Source organism: Tiliqua scincoides, chromosome 1 (genome assembly GCF_035046505.1).
Source record: "Tiliqua scincoides isolate rTilSci1 chromosome 1, rTilSci1.hap2, whole genome shotgun sequence".
Lineage (NCBI taxonomy): Eukaryota > Metazoa > Chordata > Lepidosauria > Squamata > Scincidae > Tiliqua > Tiliqua scincoides.
Window position 1 is genome coordinate 298,802,155 of NC_089821.1, and position 19,081 is coordinate 298,821,235.

Genomic DNA, 19,081 nt, shown 5'->3' on the forward strand with positions numbered 1-19,081 from the left:
TCTCAAAGTAAGGGAATGTTTGTTCCCTTATCTCAGAGCTGCATTGCCCTTATGTCAGTGCTGGAAAGCACTGACATAAGGGGTTAGGATTGCGCCCTTAATAAATCAAATGTTTGTGCCTATTTCTTTCATTGATCACAGGTAGCAACAGGAGGTCTGGTCAAGAGGGCAGAGCCTCCCTTAGCCTGAAGATAACATCGGAAGGTCGCCAGTTTGAGGCCATCAGCAGCTCCCTGAACGGGGAGACCCTGAAGCAGCTGACAAGCCAAGCTGAGTTATTTCATCTGCTCATTGGTGTGAGCGAAGAAGCGTCTTGGCTGCCCTCCATGTGAGAGATGAAGCTGCATGGGAGGCAACTGGAGGCCAGAAGTGAGATCAGACCAGGAAGAGCCATCTGAAGTGTTGTGTGGTTCTTGAAAGAGAGAACCTTCTATGATTGTTAAAATCCCCTTGAGGGATTTCGAAACGTCTGCCTATGTAAACTGCCTTGAATAAAGTCAGAGGAGTAATCCGATGACTAGAAAGGCGGTATATAAATACCTATTTATTTATTTATTATTGTTGTTGTTGTTGTTGTTGTTGTTGTTGTTATATAAAGTGACAACCCACAATGGTCTTTCTGCACGCCCACCTTCAGAATTGCTCTAAGAATCCCCTTGTATACTCTGAAGTGATGTTACAGCATGTACATGTACTTCACACTGGGGAAGTGAGATAGAGAGTGGACTGAGGGCCAAACCCTAAAAGCCAGCGCTGAGCCCTAAAGCCGTCAGTGGATACTATAAATGTGCCACAAAACACGTTTACAGCACCCAGCGTGTAAGTAGCACCAGTGCCTGATTTGCACGGGAACAATGCCAGTGCTCCTTACTCACTGGGTGCTATAAACATGCTTCACGGCATGCATACGGCACCCAGTGCTGGCTATTCAGGTGCTAGGCCCTGCGCCAGCAGGAAGAGGATGTGCCTCTGCTGGGGTAAATGCAAACTCCAGGTGGCAGTGTGGCCTCTGAGGGGGTGGGAGGAGGGCGGAAGAAACGTGAGGGAGGGCAGAGTGGGGGAAAGAACCACTGTAGAAAGGGAGTGGGACCAGTGAAGCCTTGCTCTGCTGGATCCTGAACTCCATGTTGACCAGAAGGCCCAACATGGAGTCTCTCAAATCTGCGCTGGCAAAATAGCCGGCACAGACTTGAGAAGCCCCATTGTGGGGCTTAGGGCTTTCCCCAAGGGAAGGTGATAGAAGTCCCCTTCCCCTGAAGAGACCTCCAGCTGCTTCCTAGTGCCTACTGGATACAGCAGTAGCTGTTTTGTTCCAGTGCTCCAGCAGGCCCCGGGAAGCTCAGGACTGGGCTGTAAGACAGCCAGATTGTTCGGTGCTCTTGAAGTGTTTCTTTGCCTGAGATATACTCCAGGGCATTGATTTACAAACACTTGACCATCAGAGAACATGCTCGAACTGACCTTTCTTCCAAGGACCCTTGTCACCAGATGCCTCTGTGTTGCAGATAATTCTGGGGAACGTTCTCTTAACTCTTTGTCAAAAGGCCATGTCTTCTTTATAAAGTGTCAACAATGTACACTGTGCTTCACAAAGAATAAGGAGATGGGTCGCTGCCCTGAGGAGATTACAGTATAGATACAGCATTCATGTGGAGGAAAGGGAGGGTAAATGAGAAGAATGTGTCATCGTTTGAGTTACGTTTATTACACTATAGGTTGGCAAATTTCAACCCTTTTCATCTAACAGCACACTGACAAGCACTAAAATTGTCAAGCCACGTCATCAGTTTTTTGACAGTGGACAAGACACACCACACTGCCAGTGGGAGGTGCACGTTACCCAATGGCCCTAATAATAAATGACCCTCTTGAAACTTCCACGACACACCTGTGGACAATTCGCAGCACACCAGGTGTGTGGCACAGTGGCTGAAAATCGCTTGTTTCGATACAGTGAGGAAGGATTATACAGAAGGCTCCATGGAAATGGAGGGCTTAAGAAAGGGTTTGATGGGAATGAAAAATGGCAGATGTTCTGAATGGCAGTTACATCTGAAAATCAGGGGCAAGAGGAGAACAGGAGCACAGACCTTTGAGGGAGCAGGAGATCTTTGAAGAGAAGAGGTGGTGGAGCTGGGGGAGCAAAGGTCACAGGCAGAAACATAATGGCACACATGAGCCAAGAGACAAGGAACAGCAAGGCAACTTTTTTGCAACCTTTTCCCAAGGTTTTCAGACCTTTAATTTTTTAAATGCAAAGCCTTCTCTAAGAACTGATTAAATGACTCCAGGTTTCATTCCATTCACTTTAATGCTTCTGTTCCTCTAATTTCCATTTTCTTCAAGCAATTTGAGCAATTGCTTTCTGGCTGTCTAACTTACAACAGAAAAGAACTTTAGCCAGAAAGATCAATTCAAGGAACGCTTGATGACATTTGTATTAATTAACTCAACAGCTGGAAATAGCAATTGCACCTGAAAAATCAAAGGTATTTAACAGTAAGGTTAGTATTGTTTTAGTCTATTTAGTCATGATGTCACAGTCAGCTCTTTTCGTTAACCCCCACTCTGTAACAGTTCTCTTTTCAGAATCTTTGCCCTTTCAAATTCATGCTGTTCTTTAAGATCCCATCCTGACATCTTGATCCAGTTGCTCTTATATCTTTCAGTTGGCTTTGCATAGTCTCTGTTCTTTTCCAATCCACTTGCACAATCATGGTTCTCTTACAAATCTATTTGCACAATTTCTACTCACTGTTTATTCTGTTTGCCAAGTCACAGTGCTCTGTCTGGCTGACTTGCAGTCTCCATTTCCTTTTTTTTCCACTTGCACAATCTCCTTTTCAAATGAATCTGTTCCATTTTATGATGTTCTTTGCAGTCTACTTCTACAGATTTTGTTTCTTCTAATCTGTCAACATGTTATACAGAGCTGTGTGCACAACTGATGATTAATGGGAGAATTTGTGTTTTTACCATCATACATAAAAGAAAAGTTTCATGGCTGAAAAATAACTCAGTAAAAGGCAATATTCCTGATTTATTTACGTCTGCTTTGCTGAGTTTTTCCAGTTACCCTGCCCTAGTATTTATTTATTATGACTCTATATCACCTTTCTCAATTGACTCAAGTTTTGATAGGCAGGCTGAACATAAATCAATTTTTCAATTAGATGTTTACAAGTATTCCATGAGACAATCTCCTAGAAACTCCATTTCTCCAGGTGCTTCCCTTCATATTGCAGTCATCATTTTGGCTGCTGGCCCTTGCAATTTCTAAGCTCTTGCAAGCAGCTGGAACCAAAAGAATATTTAATTATATTATAATGAAATTATATTCTAAGATTATCCTGGTCTAGACTCTGCAATCAGTCTTTTCTGTGCTGTGTGATCTATAAAAGACCTTTTATGGTGTTCCACTAGGAATTCTAAAATGCAATGAATAATATTCGCAGTCAAGGTTTCATTTAATCTTCACAACCAGACTGGTGGCGCAGTTTCAGTTTGCAGATGACACCATCTAATGGCCTCAGCGTTCCTGTGTCCAAGATCTGAAAGCTCTGTGGTTGAGCCAGCTCAAACTCAAACCTCTGCAGAAATTTGGCCATCACGATTTTCGCTTCCATCTGTTATAAAAAACAAAAATGAAATGGTGAGCTGGATGCAGGAGGACATAGAACTCCAGCTTTTTGTAAAGTGCAGATACTCTTTGTCATAGTGTCATAGAACATGGTATAAAACTGATAGAAAACAGCTTTGTAGAAACATGCTTAATATAGGAAACCATGAGAGCTGGAAAAAACATAATTTTGCTTTTGCTTCCCTCTGAAAAATGTTTACCACAAAAAATCCTTGACTCATAGTAGCGGTTCTCAAACATTTCAATCTCTGGAGCCCTTTACACTCCTCAACAGAGTCTTGGAGAGTGCCACTGCATAAGCGCAGAGACTTGGGAAGCCCCAGAGCATGCACAGGTTACCAGCACTTGCACAGAGTGTCACAACTGTTAATTTTAATTTGCTTTTTAATCTGACTGTCCACCTATTCAACAACAGAACCAGATAGAAATCACATTGTCATTCCCTACTTTTCTTGCAGTGTCCCACAGACAAGCCTGAAAGCAAGCTCTCTCCTCTTACATCCACTAAGTTAGAGGTCTGTGCAGCCTTCTGTATTAATTTTTTTTTTAACCTGAACTGACCTTTAAGCAGACCTCCAGGAAGCAGACCTCCAGGAAGATGAGAAGACATGTATATGAAAACAGCTGCATGAGGATATCAAAACACTTAGCAGAACATAAAGAACAGCTCTCAAAGGGCCTGCCAGCAGACACACCCTTGCAGGGGCAGATCCAGGGGGCATGGGTACATGGCCCCCCAAACCTGTTGCGCCAGCAGGGAAGGGCACCCTCTGGGATGGGAAGCAAAGTTGGGCACCAGGGGATCGCCCACAAGGTGGGGCATTGGTGCTGAGATCCCACACAGCTGGGAGCCCAGGTCTACCCTCCTAGAAGATGTGGCTCCAGAGGGCAGTTGGAATGGGAGCCCAGGTCTACCCAGCAGGTAAATCTGGGCTCCATGTCCAGGCAGGAGCCCAGGTCTACCTGTCCAGTAAACCTCAGTCACAGAGGCCTAAGTTCAACCGGAGCCCCAGTCTACCTATCTGGTTGACCTGGGCTCTGGAGTTAAGGTAGTGCTCACAACCCCCCCCCCCCAATACTGGATCTGCCCCTGCACCCTTGTTTATGAACATGGCAGCTGCTTTATTTTCTGGTATAACATTAAGGAATGAAAGGCATCTAGTGTCAAAATCCAAGAAAAAGACACACATTTATAAACAAATTATAAAGCTATTATGAATAGCTGTAGTGATGCATTTGTTGGTTTGCTTGCCACCTGAAATCACCCAGCCTGTAGTCCCAAAAAGATATATCTACCCAGCCAAGGGTGATCCTAAAAAAGAATTCAAGTTTGTAATTCTATTTCTGTAAGGTTTGCAGTGTAAGCAGACCTAGGCAGAAGCTTCCTTTAAGCATCATTCTCTGCCAGGAGCCAGGGCACACATCTCTCCATCCTTTTTTTTGTTTGTTTGGCCTAATTGGGAGGTTCATGTCCTTACTATTGATGGACCGAATGGCTGGCCCCTCTGTAGAAGAAGGTTGATGACCTGTGGGCTACATCCTTCCTTGGTGTTTCTGGTTTTTTTTAAAGGTAGTATCTCCTGGGGAGATCTGGTAACCAAAGGGCAATTAACTTACCTGTGCAAATATCTGCCCGATACAGGAACGAGGTCCCAGGGAAAAAGGAAAATAGGAATAGTATGGCCTAAAAAATTTTTTAAAAGACAACAGTCACTTGATAGCTTTGTCCAAATATGACATATTCCTTCCTAAGCAATTCTTTCATTGCAACGATGACATGTACTTCAGTAACCTAGGAGTTTTGCTTTATAAAAAACACACCTTTTTCCAAAAGTTGTGCCTTACTTTCATTTTCTTTACACATGGGAATGATAATATTTACCTTTCCATTTCTTCAAGAATTGAGTATAACCAATACTATGCAACGTTGTTCTCCATGGAACAAGCACCACTTCCTTTCCCAGGTTTCTGCACATGCCATACGACTTGGACATGGGATTGGCCAGTGGGGACCACAAAAAATGTGTTGACTAAAAACAACCAAAAACTGGGGATGTCTGCTTATGACCCAAAAACCTTTCTGACGTTTCCACTGGACCATCTAAAACAGGGGTGCTCAAACTTTCAACTTTAGGGATGTTGGACCTTTAACAAGTGTATAGAAGAGGGAATTTCAGCAGGTGCAGCTTGTCATCTGTGGGATGACAAGTTGCACCTGCTGAAATTCTCTCTTCTATACACTTGTTAAAGGTCCAACATCCCTAAAGTTGAAAGTTTGAGCACCCCTGATCTAAAAGGTCAACTTTCAGACATTTGATGTAAAAGATGCATTTTATCAGAAGAAATTCTATAACAGTTGTTTTAACACACAGTATGAGAGACTCACTTTTGTTGCTCTTTGCTAAATCGGTCAGGATTAAAGGTCAGTGCATCCTTGAAATACTTTTCTGTGCGTCCCATGATATATAAGAACATAAGAACATAAGAACATAAGAACAGCCCCACTGGATCAGGCCATAGGCCCATCTAGTCCAGCTTCCTGTATCTCACAGCGGCCCACCAAATGCCCCAGGGAGCACACCAGATAACAAGAGACCTCGTCCTGGTGCTCTCCCCTACATCTGGCATTCTGACTTAACCCATTCCTAAAATCAGGAGGTTGCGCATACACATCATGGCTTGTACCCCATATGAGCTGAACTGCCAAGGAAAAAGAATACCTTATTTTGTGACTGGGAACTAAGCTGAAAAACATTGGTCATTCCACAGTAAAAGGCTAATGAATATTTACACAAGCCCTATTATATTTACAGTATAGTTGTATATACTATATATACAGTATAATTCCATTCTGGAACCCCCCTCCCCCCCATGGATACAGAATTCATTGATACTTCAGAATGCCACATGCGAAGGAGGACACCAGGAAGCAGGTCTCTTGTTGTCTTGTGCAGTCTCTGAGGCATGTGGTGGGCCAGTGAGATACAGGAGGATGGATTAGATGGGCTTTTGGCCTGATCTAGCCAGGGTTTTCTTATGTTCTTTTGTTACTGGGGTCCAAATTTAAATGCCTTTAAAAAGAAAAAAGTGCCAGAATCAAGGTTCCTGCCATTTCATGGCCAAACCAGACCATTTTCAAGTCTCTAGAGCTGTTTTTAGGACTAAAAGACCCACTTCCATGTTGCACGGAGGCTCCGTGCTCCTCCCAGCCTCACCCCAGAATGTATTGTGAAAAGCTGAATTCTGCTACTATTACCAGATTCTGTGGTTGTACGGATTCATGGTACTGAAACCTAGAATGAGCTGGTCACAAATTGAATTACTCGCTTGACAAATATGTTTGAGATACAGGGTACCCATACAGGGTAGCCTGTCCAATACTCACCATTAGGGTGGTTCTGGCTGGGATTTTGACTCCTTCAATGATCTTCTCTTTTCCTGTCCAGCGCATTGTGCCTGGGGCAGGCGGATACAATCGCAGGACTTCTTTGAGCACCTGAGAGAGTGAAGGCGAGTTTAACACAACATAGGCAGATAGAAGGGATGGACATTCATCTGTAATACCATCTTAGAAATGTCAGCTCAGACATGAATTAACTGGATGGCTTCCAGCAAATGACTCCCCTCGGTCTTGGTTTCTTTACAGCGAAACTATCTCTCTTCAGCAACCACCAAATGAAACTAGTGTAGGAAAGGCAATGATCTGTGAGAAGAATTAATTGCTTGGAACTTATGACCCAATCTCCCCTTGCACCCCGCTGGTGGAGACTGCTTTATGGGAGTCACAAAGCAGCCTCTGCCAACACATACGGCAGTTCCATTGGCGGAAGCCAGAGTGGTCTCCTGTGTTCCGCTGGACCCACTGAAACCCACAGGTTCAGGAAAGCCCACACAGGGGATTGGAGGAAGGCACGGAGGGGGTTGAATGGGGTAGTGATGGGCAATGAGGAGGGCAGATCAGGCCCAGGTGGAGGTGGGATTGGCGGCGCACACCAAATCTCGACTCTGCTCCTGGGCCTGATTTGCCTTCCCAGGTCAACACAGACTTATGCCAGCAATTGAGCTGGCGCAGGTCTGAGCTGACCCATAGTGGCTGCTGGGACGTACCTGAGGGCAAGGGAACAAATGTCCCTTTATCCTGAGGAGATCTCCAGCATCTGAAAATCCCCCATGGGATACAGTGGTAGCCCATGCTGGAGCTGCTGCAACAACACATGGGGATTTAGATAGGACTGGGCTGTCCGAATGCATTTCCAATATTATAAATGTTGTTAGGTTCCTATGCTAGCTCACAAAAGCCCATTTAACTCAGTTTTTTCTCCTCCTCCTCCTCCCTCTCTCTTTTCTTCCCCTCTTGCCTCCACCTTGTCACTGCACCTTGTCCCTGCACTCCTCTCTCCACCTTGTCCTTTCACTCCACTCCCTGGCCAGACTGGGTCTGCAGCTTTCTCAGAGCTGAAAGTGTCTCATGACATCAGCACATGTTGCTGTGGATCTCAGTGGAGCATGTGCACCCCCTTGCACACACCTGCAAGATGGCATTTGTTTGCCAGATATTACTGAAGATTTGTTCATATGTGAACGTCCATACGTTGCCTGTGTGCAACTCAGAGAGCCCCTGTACTCTTGGCTTAAAATTATTCCAAGCTTCACATTTCACTTGGAGACCAAATTTCTTACTCTTAAAAGTCATGCTACAGCACAGCAAGGAGGATTCACAGCAGCTCTGGATTACCTGTGATGTCCTTCTTCAAGCATACCTGTGATAAGTACTGGAATTTCCCAAGATCTTCATAAGTTATATCTCTCTTCACACCGATAACCTCATCTAGTTCAGCCTGCAGTCTACAAAGCAAAGTCAGGAGAAGCTTTACAACCTGATCCCATCTAAGTCTTCCCCCACTAATGCAACTGCACCAATGGGGCACACGCTGCATCACCCCACTGGGGAGTTTCAGGTCCCACAGACCTCCTCAAGGTAAGATACAACTGCCCTTGCCTCCTCTGCCTCGATAGGTTAACTCAGACTAGAGCTATGCCAGCTACTTTGCTGTTGCAAGTCTAAGTGACTGGGTAGGTGGACTGAGGCTGGGAAAGGGGGAGAGAATACTGGAGAAATCACTGTCGCCAATACCACTCTTTTCCTGACTTTCACACATTCCCACCCTAGTCTCCTTCCCATTCCTGCCTCCCACCATGTTCCGCTAACGCCTCACCCACTCCCATCCCTGCACTGGCTTCTTGCACCAGTGCAAGGGCTTCTCCAGTGGCAGCCCAACTGGGCGTAATGATGGGTTGCACTTATCAAATACCATAAAGCACACTGCACTGCCTGGATGTGCATTCCAGTGGAACAGAGGCCATAGGACTGAGCTGTTAGTCTGATGCCCACTGACAATTTGTGGTGAAAGATCAACATCTGAACTTGAAAAGTTTCCTAGGACTAAACTTACCGTAATTCTTACACAGGCAAAATGCCCAATGAGGCTAAGGAGATATGCATAGGACAAATACCTTTCTTATGCGCGCAGTCACCCTTAAGCCCAGTAACAGTCCAATCCTGAGATTCCCAGCACCCACTGGAGCAGCGGCACCAAAGCGGCTACCACTGTGTCCAGTAGGCACGGGGAAGCAGTCGGAGGTCTCCCTGGGGGAAGCTCCTAGCCCCACCATGGGGCTTCTCAAGTCTGAGCCAGCTATTTTGCTGGTAAGGACTTGAGAGATTCCAAATTGGGCTGGAAGGCCCAACACAGAGTTCAGGATCCAGTGGAACAGGGCTCCGCCAGTCCCACCTGCCATGGTTCCTCCCCCCTCCCTGCCCTCCCCTGCCCTTCTTCCTCCCTCCTCCTGACCCCCAGAGGCAGCACCACCGCTCAGCAGTTGAACTTACCCCCATCGGCAGCGCATCCTCTTCCTGTCAGCACTGGGTCGGGTGCTTGTCTGGCATGGGACCAGTGCCGGTGCACCTAACTTGCCACGTGCCATAAATGTGGTTTACAGCACGTTTACAAAACCCAGCGCTGGTGTTAGGGCTCAGCACTGGCCATGTTCAGGATTGGGCTCTAAATTTAGAGAGTTTCCTCTCTGTCTTAGGTCAGTCCGTGCAAGGCATTAGGGCCAGCTCACACAGTCCTAACTGTCCTGAGGTGCTTGTTCACATGGGTGGCAGGACGTGTGAACCAAGCAATCCCAGATAATCAGTACTGGTTCCTGTGATTGTAACAGTTAAAACATACCAGTAGATTATAGTACTTGGCTATAGCCATGATCACCCAATTGATATGTGTTATGCTTGTCCACATTAATAAGTACTCAGAGGTAGGCAAAACTGCTTCGGTGTATTGGTGTCATAAGCCATAATTATTTATTTATTTTTCACATTTTTATACCACCCTTTCTCCAAAGAGCTCAGGGCGGTGCACACAGCTGCTCCCCTCCTTTTGTCCTCACAACAACCCTGTGAGGTAGGTGAGGCTGAGAGAATGTGACTGGCCCAAGGTCACCCAGGAAGCTTTGTGGCTGAGGGGGGGACTCGAACCTGGATCTTCCACGTCTAAGTCCACCTCCCAAACCACTACACCACCCTGGCTCTCTAAAGAATCCCTAAAGAAGGAACCATGAATAACATGAGAAAAGAATAAATGGTCAACGGCACAGTTTCCCTACCTCATCAGGACCTCTGGTTGTCGCCCCAGTTCCATGATGGTGAATGATAACTGATTGGCGGTGGTTTCATGACCTGCAAGAGAGAGTTTAGTTAGGTGAGGAAAAGAAATAGGAATAAAACTAGAGGGTAGATTGAGGGCCTGATCCAGACTGGTTCATGCTGGCTCAGCACCGGCATGCAGTGTCAAAACGTGCCATAAGGCATGCCTGCAATATTTACTGCTGAGCCATATTTACTGCTGAGCCTTAAGGCATGCCTGCAATATTAACCCCTGCTAATTGGGTAAGAGGCACTTTTTCAAGTGGGTGCTCCTTTTTTTAGCAGGGGGAGAGTAACTGGCCCACCTCACCCCAGCACTGTCTGTTCTAATGGCTGTCTGCTGGTATTCCTTGGCATCTTTTTAGATTGTGAGCCCTTTTGGGACAGGGAGCCATTTAGTTATTTGATTTTTCTCTGTAAACCGCTTTGTGAACTTCTAGTTGAAAAGCGGTGTATAAATACTGTCAATAATAATGTTAATAATAATACTGCCAGGCCAGCACAAGTGCTGGCTCTGCGTGAGCCTGCACTGAGCCAGGACCTGACGGAGGATGGGTTGCCACTGCCCAGAGCTCCAGGAGAGCGCCAGGCAGCGGAGAACTGAGTGGGGGCATGAGGGGAGGCATTCTGGGGCAAGGAGAAGGTGGGGCAGGGAGCAGGGTGGGAGCTCCACCAAATCCATAGCCTTCTGGCCTGACATGGGGCTGCTTTACCGTGCCAGTTTAATAGCGAGCGTAGAGAGGGGTAGCCCCATTGTGGGGCTTTTTACCTTACCCGGGGGAAGGGGATTAATGTTCCCTTCTCCCAAGGAGGCGTCAGGAGCCACTTGGCATCCATGGGATTCATAGGAATCCTTAGGACCGGGCAGCTCAGTTTTGGGCTGCTTGCCATATTGTAAAAAGTTCAGTTTAAAATACTTTCAGAGTTGCTGCAGAACTTGCAGTTCCCTTTGGAGACGGCGAAAGTGTATTCAGGAAACGCAATATTCCTGATATTCAAATACCCAGGTCCGGGGTATTTGACGGACCGCCTTCTTCCCTACAATCCTGCCCGTGCTCTTAGATCATCTGGGGGGGGGGCCTTTTGACTGTGCCACCACTAAGTGATGTGAGGAGGTGGCGGCCAGGAAGAGGGCCTTCTCGGTGGTGGCCCCCGAACTGTGGAATACCCTCCCCTTAGAACTGAGAACTGCTCCCTCGTTGCTAACGTTTCGGCGTGGACTGAAGACCTTTTTATTTCAAAAAGCTTTTAATTATTGACAGGCTGGCTGGCGTTCTTGCTTCTTGCTTTTTATATGAAAATCCACGAGGTTTGTTTGTTTTTAGATTTTTTAATTATTGTAAATTGTTTTTAATTGTTTTAATGTTGCACTTTTAAATTGTAAGCCGCCTTGTGTGCCCGTTGGGCAAAAAGGCGGGGTATAAATTAATAAAATAATAATAATAATAATAAATAATAAATCAATAAATGGCTACCCATCCCCAAAGGGCTCACAGAAAAAAGGGCCCAAGGAAAAGACATCATGCTGGGGTGAAGAAAGCCAGTTGCATGCCCTCTGCTAAATACAGGAAGACCCCACTTTAAAATGTGCTCTTAGCTCAATTAGCAGGGATTTGTCTCTGCATTCTTGAGGATTATGTGGATGAAGCTGATCACATTATTATAAGTTCTGAATGAGGTACATAAAAACACTGGCATCAAACATATTACTTAAGGGACAATAACTGATTTTCAATCTCTCTGAACTTTCCTCCTGAAAGTGTGAGTGTTAAATGCTAGCATTATATTAGCTTCAAGGAAAAACATTCCAAAACCCAGAGCAAGGTTATAAAATTAATCATTCCTGAGTTCCCTTTCCAAAACCTAATTTAACCTCAGTTCAGTGGTGTCGCTAGGGGGGTGCGGGCCGCACTGGGTGATGCACCGGGGGGGGGGTGATGTGCTCTGGGGGTGATGCGCTAAAATCGCAGCTTTAGGAGCTACCCCATCATGTCATACACTGTTGGATGCTGAAAGTCCAGTGGAATGCAATGCAAAAAACAGAATTGAAATAGCTCCTTTCCTTCAAAAGTTATGGCCAAAAAACCAGAAAGAAAAAATGAATGGATCCCTATGGAAAGTGAAAGTGAGCCATATCACGCATTTACTCGTGAGTAGGCATACTTGCCATAGTCCCTCAGAAAGGGCAGACTGAGAGGAATCCAACGACTCCAGAATGGTCCTGTTCGAATGAATGCAGCCCCCAAAAACACCTGAGAAGGAGGTCCCTCTCTCCTGGCTGCGAGTCTATTGAGCCCTATGGAAAGCTAAGCAACCTCATGGTTGTGTTTACTCATGAGTAGGCAGGCATGCCTTGGCTGGTGGTCAGGCCAGGCAAAGGGGAATGTGAGAACACCAGAATGGTCCTGATCCGATGGAGCTGGAGTGCAACAAATGCTCCAGAAGGCAGCCTCCCCCCCCCCCCCCCCCTACTAAAAGGGACAAAAAAAGAGGGTTGAACTGGTAAGGGGAAAGTTTTTTATTTTGCACTTGCAAAGCCAGGTGGGTCTTTATTCTGATGTGCCTGAAATAGAAGAACTTTAAACTGGGCACTGGGAGGGCTAAAGAGCTTACTGATTCTTTTTGGGGGGTTGTTATTGCAGGCAGACTACAGAGTAAGCTCCATTGACCACTATGGAACTTACTTCAGAGTAGACATGCATAGGATTGGGCTCACAGGCTGCACTCCTACCCACACTTTCTTGAGAGTAAGCCCCATTGACCACTGTGGGACTTACTTCAGAGTAGACATGTATAGGATTGGGCTCACAGGCGGCAATTCTACCCACACTTTTCTGAGAGTAAGCCCCATTGACCACTATAGGACTTACTTCTGAGTAGACATGCATAGGCTTGAGCTCACAGGCAGCAATTCTACCCACACTTTCCTGAGAGTAATCCCCATTGACCACTATAGGACTTACTTCTGAGTAGACATGCATAGTCTTGAGCTCACAGGCAGCAATTCTACCCGCACTTTCATGAGAGTAAGCCCCATTGACCATTATGGGACTTACTTCAAGTAGACATGCATAGGATTGGGCTCACAGGCTGCAATTCCACCCACACTTTCCTGAGAGTAAGCCCACTGACCACACTAGGACTTACTTCAGAGTAGATTCACTTGGTAGAACAGGACTGGCTCCCCCTTATTTAATTATTTCTTTTATTCTAATTTCATTATTTATAATTATTTATTTTAATTTGCTTGATGATGTCACTTCTGGCCATGACATCACTTCCAATGGGTCCTGGACAGATTGCCATTCTAAAAAGTGGGTCCCAGTGCTAAAAGTTGAGAACTGCTGCAATAAGGTGTCAGTAAGTTGACAGGGTTGTGTGTGTGTGTGTGTGTGTGTGTGTGTGTGTGTGTGTGTGTGAGACTCTACAAGTTTTCAAAATCACTAAAATCAGAGTTTGGAGTAATAATGCCATCATGTTATATATCAATCAATGCGTAATTTCATGCAGAATGCAATGAAACAAACCACATTGAAATACCTGTGTTCTAACAAAAGGTACAGCCAAAAAACCAGTGGGGGCAGGGCAATGGTACATCACTATGCCCACCACCTGGGGCATTGCCCCGCCCACTGCATGGGGTGACGCGCAGGCCTCCCGCACTGGGTGACGTGAATCCTAGTGATGCCACTGTCTCAGTTCACCTTCCTGCAATTTAAACTTAATTTCTTATAAACTTGCCAATGCCAACTTCAGACATCGGCCTCGATCCAATTCTAGCCATTTGCAGCAGCTTGCGATCCTTCAAATAGAGAGGCAATTTTAACCATGTCAAAATCGTACCCTAGCCAACTGGACCCATCTTGGGGTGAATGCAAATGCCACTCCCAGTTCAATCTGGAAGCTTGTTTTTGCCTGTGGATCAGAGCAATGCATACTTAAAGAGTAACAAATCTACAAACCTGCAAAGAAGAATGTGACAAAATTGTCTAGCATATTTTCATCATCGTGGTCCTTTTCTGTTGAAACAGAAAACAAACAGCACGATTGGCACACCTCTCAGAAGGGACAAGAGCACAAATTCTGAGGCAATCTGAACACGCAATAGGATTATAAACATGGGACCTTTTTGGTCAAGCAAATGCCAGAGAAACAAAAGAGAGAAACCCCAGAAGTGCACAAAAAACAGTCCCCATTTATTAAGGTTCCTATATGCTAACACACACACACACACACACACACACACACACACACACACACACAGAGAGAGAGAGAGAGAGAGAGAGAGAGAGAGAATATAAATCCTAAAAGAAACTGATTCAGACATCCTTATACAGGGCAGTTCTTGGTATCCATTCCCCAAACCCCCGCAGATTCTGAAATCTGTGGATGATTGAATCTGCAGATTTTGGGCCCCCAAGCCCTCCAAACCCAACCTGAGCTGTGCAGTTCCAGTTGGGTTCAGAGAGTCTAGATGGGCCCAAACCCACATGTATCAAGAACAGCCTGTACTCTATTAGCTTGGAGAGTGTGTACATCTTCTTTTAGGATTTTCTTTTCTGTCAGAGATGTTTGCTCCTGATAAAGGTCTTGGTCTTGGACCAATGCATTGCTTGGTTTAATAAAACTAGACCAAGGTTTCTCAAACTGTGGGTTGTGAACCACTGGTGGGATGTGAGCCAACATATGGTGGGTTGCAACCTGGGACCTCCCACTTGCCTTTGCTTCGGTTTGACTCCAAATTGCAGTTGTTCTGGAGGCCGAATTACTCACCAGGAGGGTGGGGGCTCTTCTGGGCTGTGCTGGGCCAGCGACCCACTCTACAGGCATCTGTGGGCCTCAGAATGGCCCACAGAGGACTCAGAAAGCCTCTTCTGATTTTCAGAAAGCCACTTCTGGTTTGCTTCCGAAAACGGGCTTTCCAAAACTTCTGCAGGCCACACTGAGGCCCGCAGAGGCCGGTAGAGTGGGTCGCCAGCCAAGTGAGACCCAGAAGAGCCCCCATCCCACCGTCCTGGTGAGTAATTCTCGTGTTGCAACCTATCACGGAGGATGAGGTGGGTCACAGTGCTGAGAATACAGGGAATTGCTGAACTAGACTATTCTTTGTGCTCTTTGGAGGACATTCGTTTTCAAGCCATATGGCTAGAGTAGCCAAACTGCAGCTCATGAGCTACAGGAGGCTCTTGGAAATGGGTTGGCTGAGCTCCTTTTTGCATCACAACTAATATAAAGCTAAATAAGAAATGATCAAGCTTTATAATTGTTTATTGGGTATAACCCAAGAGTCCACTGGATCAAAACATACCGTAAGTTTAATGTTCATGGTAATGTTTGTGGGTCCCCTCAGAGGAAGAAAGGCAGGACAAAAATGAAGGCAACAAAATACATGTAAATATATTTAAGAACTGAAAAGCTTCTTAAATACTGCGGTTCTCAAACATCTCTCTTGCAGCTCTCAGACGCCTGAAGTTTATTGCATGTGGGTCTTACATTAAGCAAGTTTGGCACCCCTGCCGTATGGGCTGGTAACTCCTTCCGAGATGGCAAGAAGAAAGGACAGAAAGCAGTGGTCAGGAAATTACCTGGTTGGAAGAGGGCAGGAATAAAAGTAAACAAAAGCAAACAAATGCCCTGAGACAAAAGAGACAAAAAGGACAGAGAAGAGACTCAGGGTAAAGGGAAATTCACAAGACATCAATACTTTCAAAATAATTTATTTATATCTGATTTGTAATATGTGCTGGCCTGAACTAGTAAGATTTTTCTTGTTAATATATTCATCATCAAGAACACTTGGAAATTACAAATAAGAGCCTATTCTCATAGCCACAGCTTCTAACATCAAGAATGCTTCAACCCTATACACCAGTGCTTCTCAAACTGTGGGTTTGGACCCACTAGGTGGGTCATCAGCCAATTTCAGGTGGGTCCCCATTCATGTCAATATTTTGTTTTTAATATATTAGATTTGATGCTCCCATGGTATGTGACTACATTTGGGGAAATGTTACAGACCTGTACTTTCAAAAAGCTACTATTTATATTCTTTTAACAATGATTGTAAATGGGACTTACTCCTAGGATTGCAGCCTAGAATCGTTAAAAATTTTCCTGCTTGATTATGTCATGACATCATTTCCAGTGGGTCCTGAAAGATTCTCATTCTAAAAAGTGAGCCTTGGTGCTAAATGTGTGAGGACCACTGCTATACACACTTTCCTGGGAATAAGCTCCACTGAACACTGCGGGACTTACTTCCAAGTAAACTTGCTGAAGATTGGGTTGTAAGTCCCATAGAAAGCAAGGAGACGTAATCATGATTAGCTTGTTCCAGCAGTATTACTTGGGATCAAATAAGGGCTGTAAGCCTTGTGCTGTTAATGTTGTACATAAAGAAGACAGACAATTTCACCCTTCTTCCATAAGGAGTCTCCTACCTGCGTTCTTCAGTATCTGAGTGAGAATATCCTGGGGGATCTCCTCTCCATCCTGGATAGCTTTACGCCTCCGTTCAATGCACTCCTTGCCAGTACAACGCAGAATCCTCAGACTTTCTTGAACCTCTTTCACCACTTTTCTGTTCCATGGTAGGTACTAAACAGATAAGAGGGTTCATCATGAGGAAGGTGGCATAAGACCAAAACACACCAATGGATAGTGTGGCTGTCAGGTATTGTCTTCGTCCTATGACAGAGTAAAAAGATAAACTGTGGTCCACCTGTGGACCTATCGCTCATTTCAAGTAGACCACTTAAGGTACCTGCTGCGATGCTGACATCGGTCTCACTCTGCAACGCACTTCATATGAAATTACCCCGGTGTGTGTTTGTTATGGTTCTCATTTAATGCATTATTTATGCTATTTTTCTATCTAAAGCAGGGGTCTCCAAACCCCGGCCTGGGGGCCAGAAGCGGCCCACAGCAAGCCTCTTTCCAGCCCGCAGCCAACCTCTTGTCCCCTGAAAGCCTCTGGCCCACTCAACTGAACATGACCAGAACTGTGATCTGATTGTGTCTGGAGCGTATTCTGAGGGCCAGAGGGGTTGAATGAATGAGCCCATTCATTCATTTATTCACTCATCTAAGTTCCATCTTTAGTTTATTTATTTAAATTTTATATTTAAATTTTTTTCCTGCCCTCCACACCACACCAGATATTTGATGTGGGCCTTTGGCCAAAAAGTTTGGAGACCCCTGATCTAAAGAAAGTGACACCATTGTTTAGTACTTTTGCCTCTTTAGTTCTGTCTCTAGGAAGATGCCATGGTGTTGAAGAGAACAACAGTCCCAGATCCCACTTCTAGAGTCCCCAGTTAAAGCTCCTTGGTGCTTACAATTAGGTCCTCAAAAGAGGTTCAATTACTGGAGGTTCAATTCCCTGGAAAACAGCTTTGGAGAGGGAGAGTTAGCATTAGAAAAGCCTTCACTTACCTTGAAGAAAGGTTTGCGTGTCTTTGACAGTCCTTTCATGATCATGGACACTGCATGTGGAAAAGGTACTTGGTCATCATGCAGACTGTTCGTTTCTATGCCAAAAGCCACCTTACAATATTGAGAAAAAGAAGACTGGTAAAATAGCTGAGTGTCTAGGAGAAAGGGGGCTTTCTAAATACATTGTAATTAAAATGCAATCTGGGCATTGCATAGAAAGACAGGAAGTTTCTTGCCATCATTATTCTAGAAAAGTTTGCAAACAAAGTTTGCTGGAAGAGGGCTTACAAAAGAACTTCTGGTCTCATGAACGTTGAATGTTCCAAGTGCAGCTTTCTATACTTTCACTCATGGCCCTCACAGTCACTCTCTCCACAGCCCAGTGGTTCCCAAACTGTGAGCTGTGGCAACTAGTCTTATTCATGACAAGCATTTCTCTCTTGTCTCTTTCTCTCTAAGCATTTCTCTCTATGATTTCTCTCTGCTCATCATAGGCAGATCATCTCTCCTTCTGGTCCTTCCCCCAATTCTCGGATGCCTGGTGGTCTTGGCGGTGAGTCCCTGGATCTGAAGCTGCTGCTTTTGAATGCCAGGTCGGTGAATAACAAAACCTGCATCATCCGGGATTTAATCCTGGATGAGAAAGCCGACCTGGTATGTATTACGGAGACCTGGTTGGACATGGCAGGAGGAGTTAGTCTCTCTGAACTTTGTCCTCCAGGTTTCCAGGTGTTGCAGCAGCCAAGATTGCAGGGACGGGGAGGGGGAGTTGCAATGGTCTATCGTGAGTCCATCTCCCTTACCAGGTGCCCTGTCCAGCAGTCTGCTGGGTTCGAATGCCTGCATGTTGTGTTGAGAGGGCCGGACAGGATTGGGATTCTGTTGGTGTACCGCCCGCCCTGCTGCCCAACAGTCTCCCTGCCTGAGCTGACTGGGGTGATCTCGGGGATGGCATTGGAGGGCCCCCGCCTATTAGTGCTGGGGGACTTCAATGTTCATGCCGAGGTCCCTGCGTCAGGTGCAGCTCAGGATTTCATGGCCGCCATGACAACCATGGGCCTGTCCCAGAAGATCTTGGCCCCAACACATACTGCAGGACACGTGCTGGACCTGGTGTTTACAGCTGGGCACGGGGGCAGTGATCTGGACGTAGAGGAGATCAAGATCACTCCGTTGTCATGGACAGATCACTTCCTGGTAAGGTTTAGGCTGGTTGCGACCTCCTACCTCCGCAGAGGCAGGGGACCGTTTTCTATGGTCCGCCCCCAGAGACTAATGGATCCTGAAGGTTTCCTGAGGGC

The 19,081-nt window shown here is 45.7% G+C and overlaps 1 protein-coding gene across 1 annotated transcript in view; it reads right to left on the bottom strand.

Moving 5' to 3' along the window:
* Window positions 1–2,267: 2,267 nt before the first annotated feature.
* Window positions 2,268–19,081, bottom strand: part of LOC136636900 (cholesterol 24-hydroxylase-like) — a 35,852-nt gene continuing 19,038 nt past the window's right edge. The window contains exons 7-15 of the mRNA XM_066612240.1: window positions 17,781–17,891; window positions 16,787–16,943; window positions 14,309–14,365; window positions 10,307–10,379; window positions 8,401–8,485; window positions 7,021–7,136; window positions 6,027–6,110; window positions 5,258–5,324; window positions 2,268–3,626 (exon numbers count right to left, since the gene is read on the bottom strand). Of these exons, the coding sequence (XP_066468337.1) occupies window positions 3,468–3,626; window positions 5,258–5,324; window positions 6,027–6,110; window positions 7,021–7,136; window positions 8,401–8,485; window positions 10,307–10,379; window positions 14,309–14,365; window positions 16,787–16,943; window positions 17,781–17,891 (909 nt within the window). The 3' untranslated portion in view covers window positions 2,268–3,467. The remainder of the gene's footprint in view (window positions 3,627–5,257; window positions 5,325–6,026; window positions 6,111–7,020; window positions 7,137–8,400; window positions 8,486–10,306; window positions 10,380–14,308; window positions 14,366–16,786; window positions 16,944–17,780; window positions 17,892–19,081) is intronic.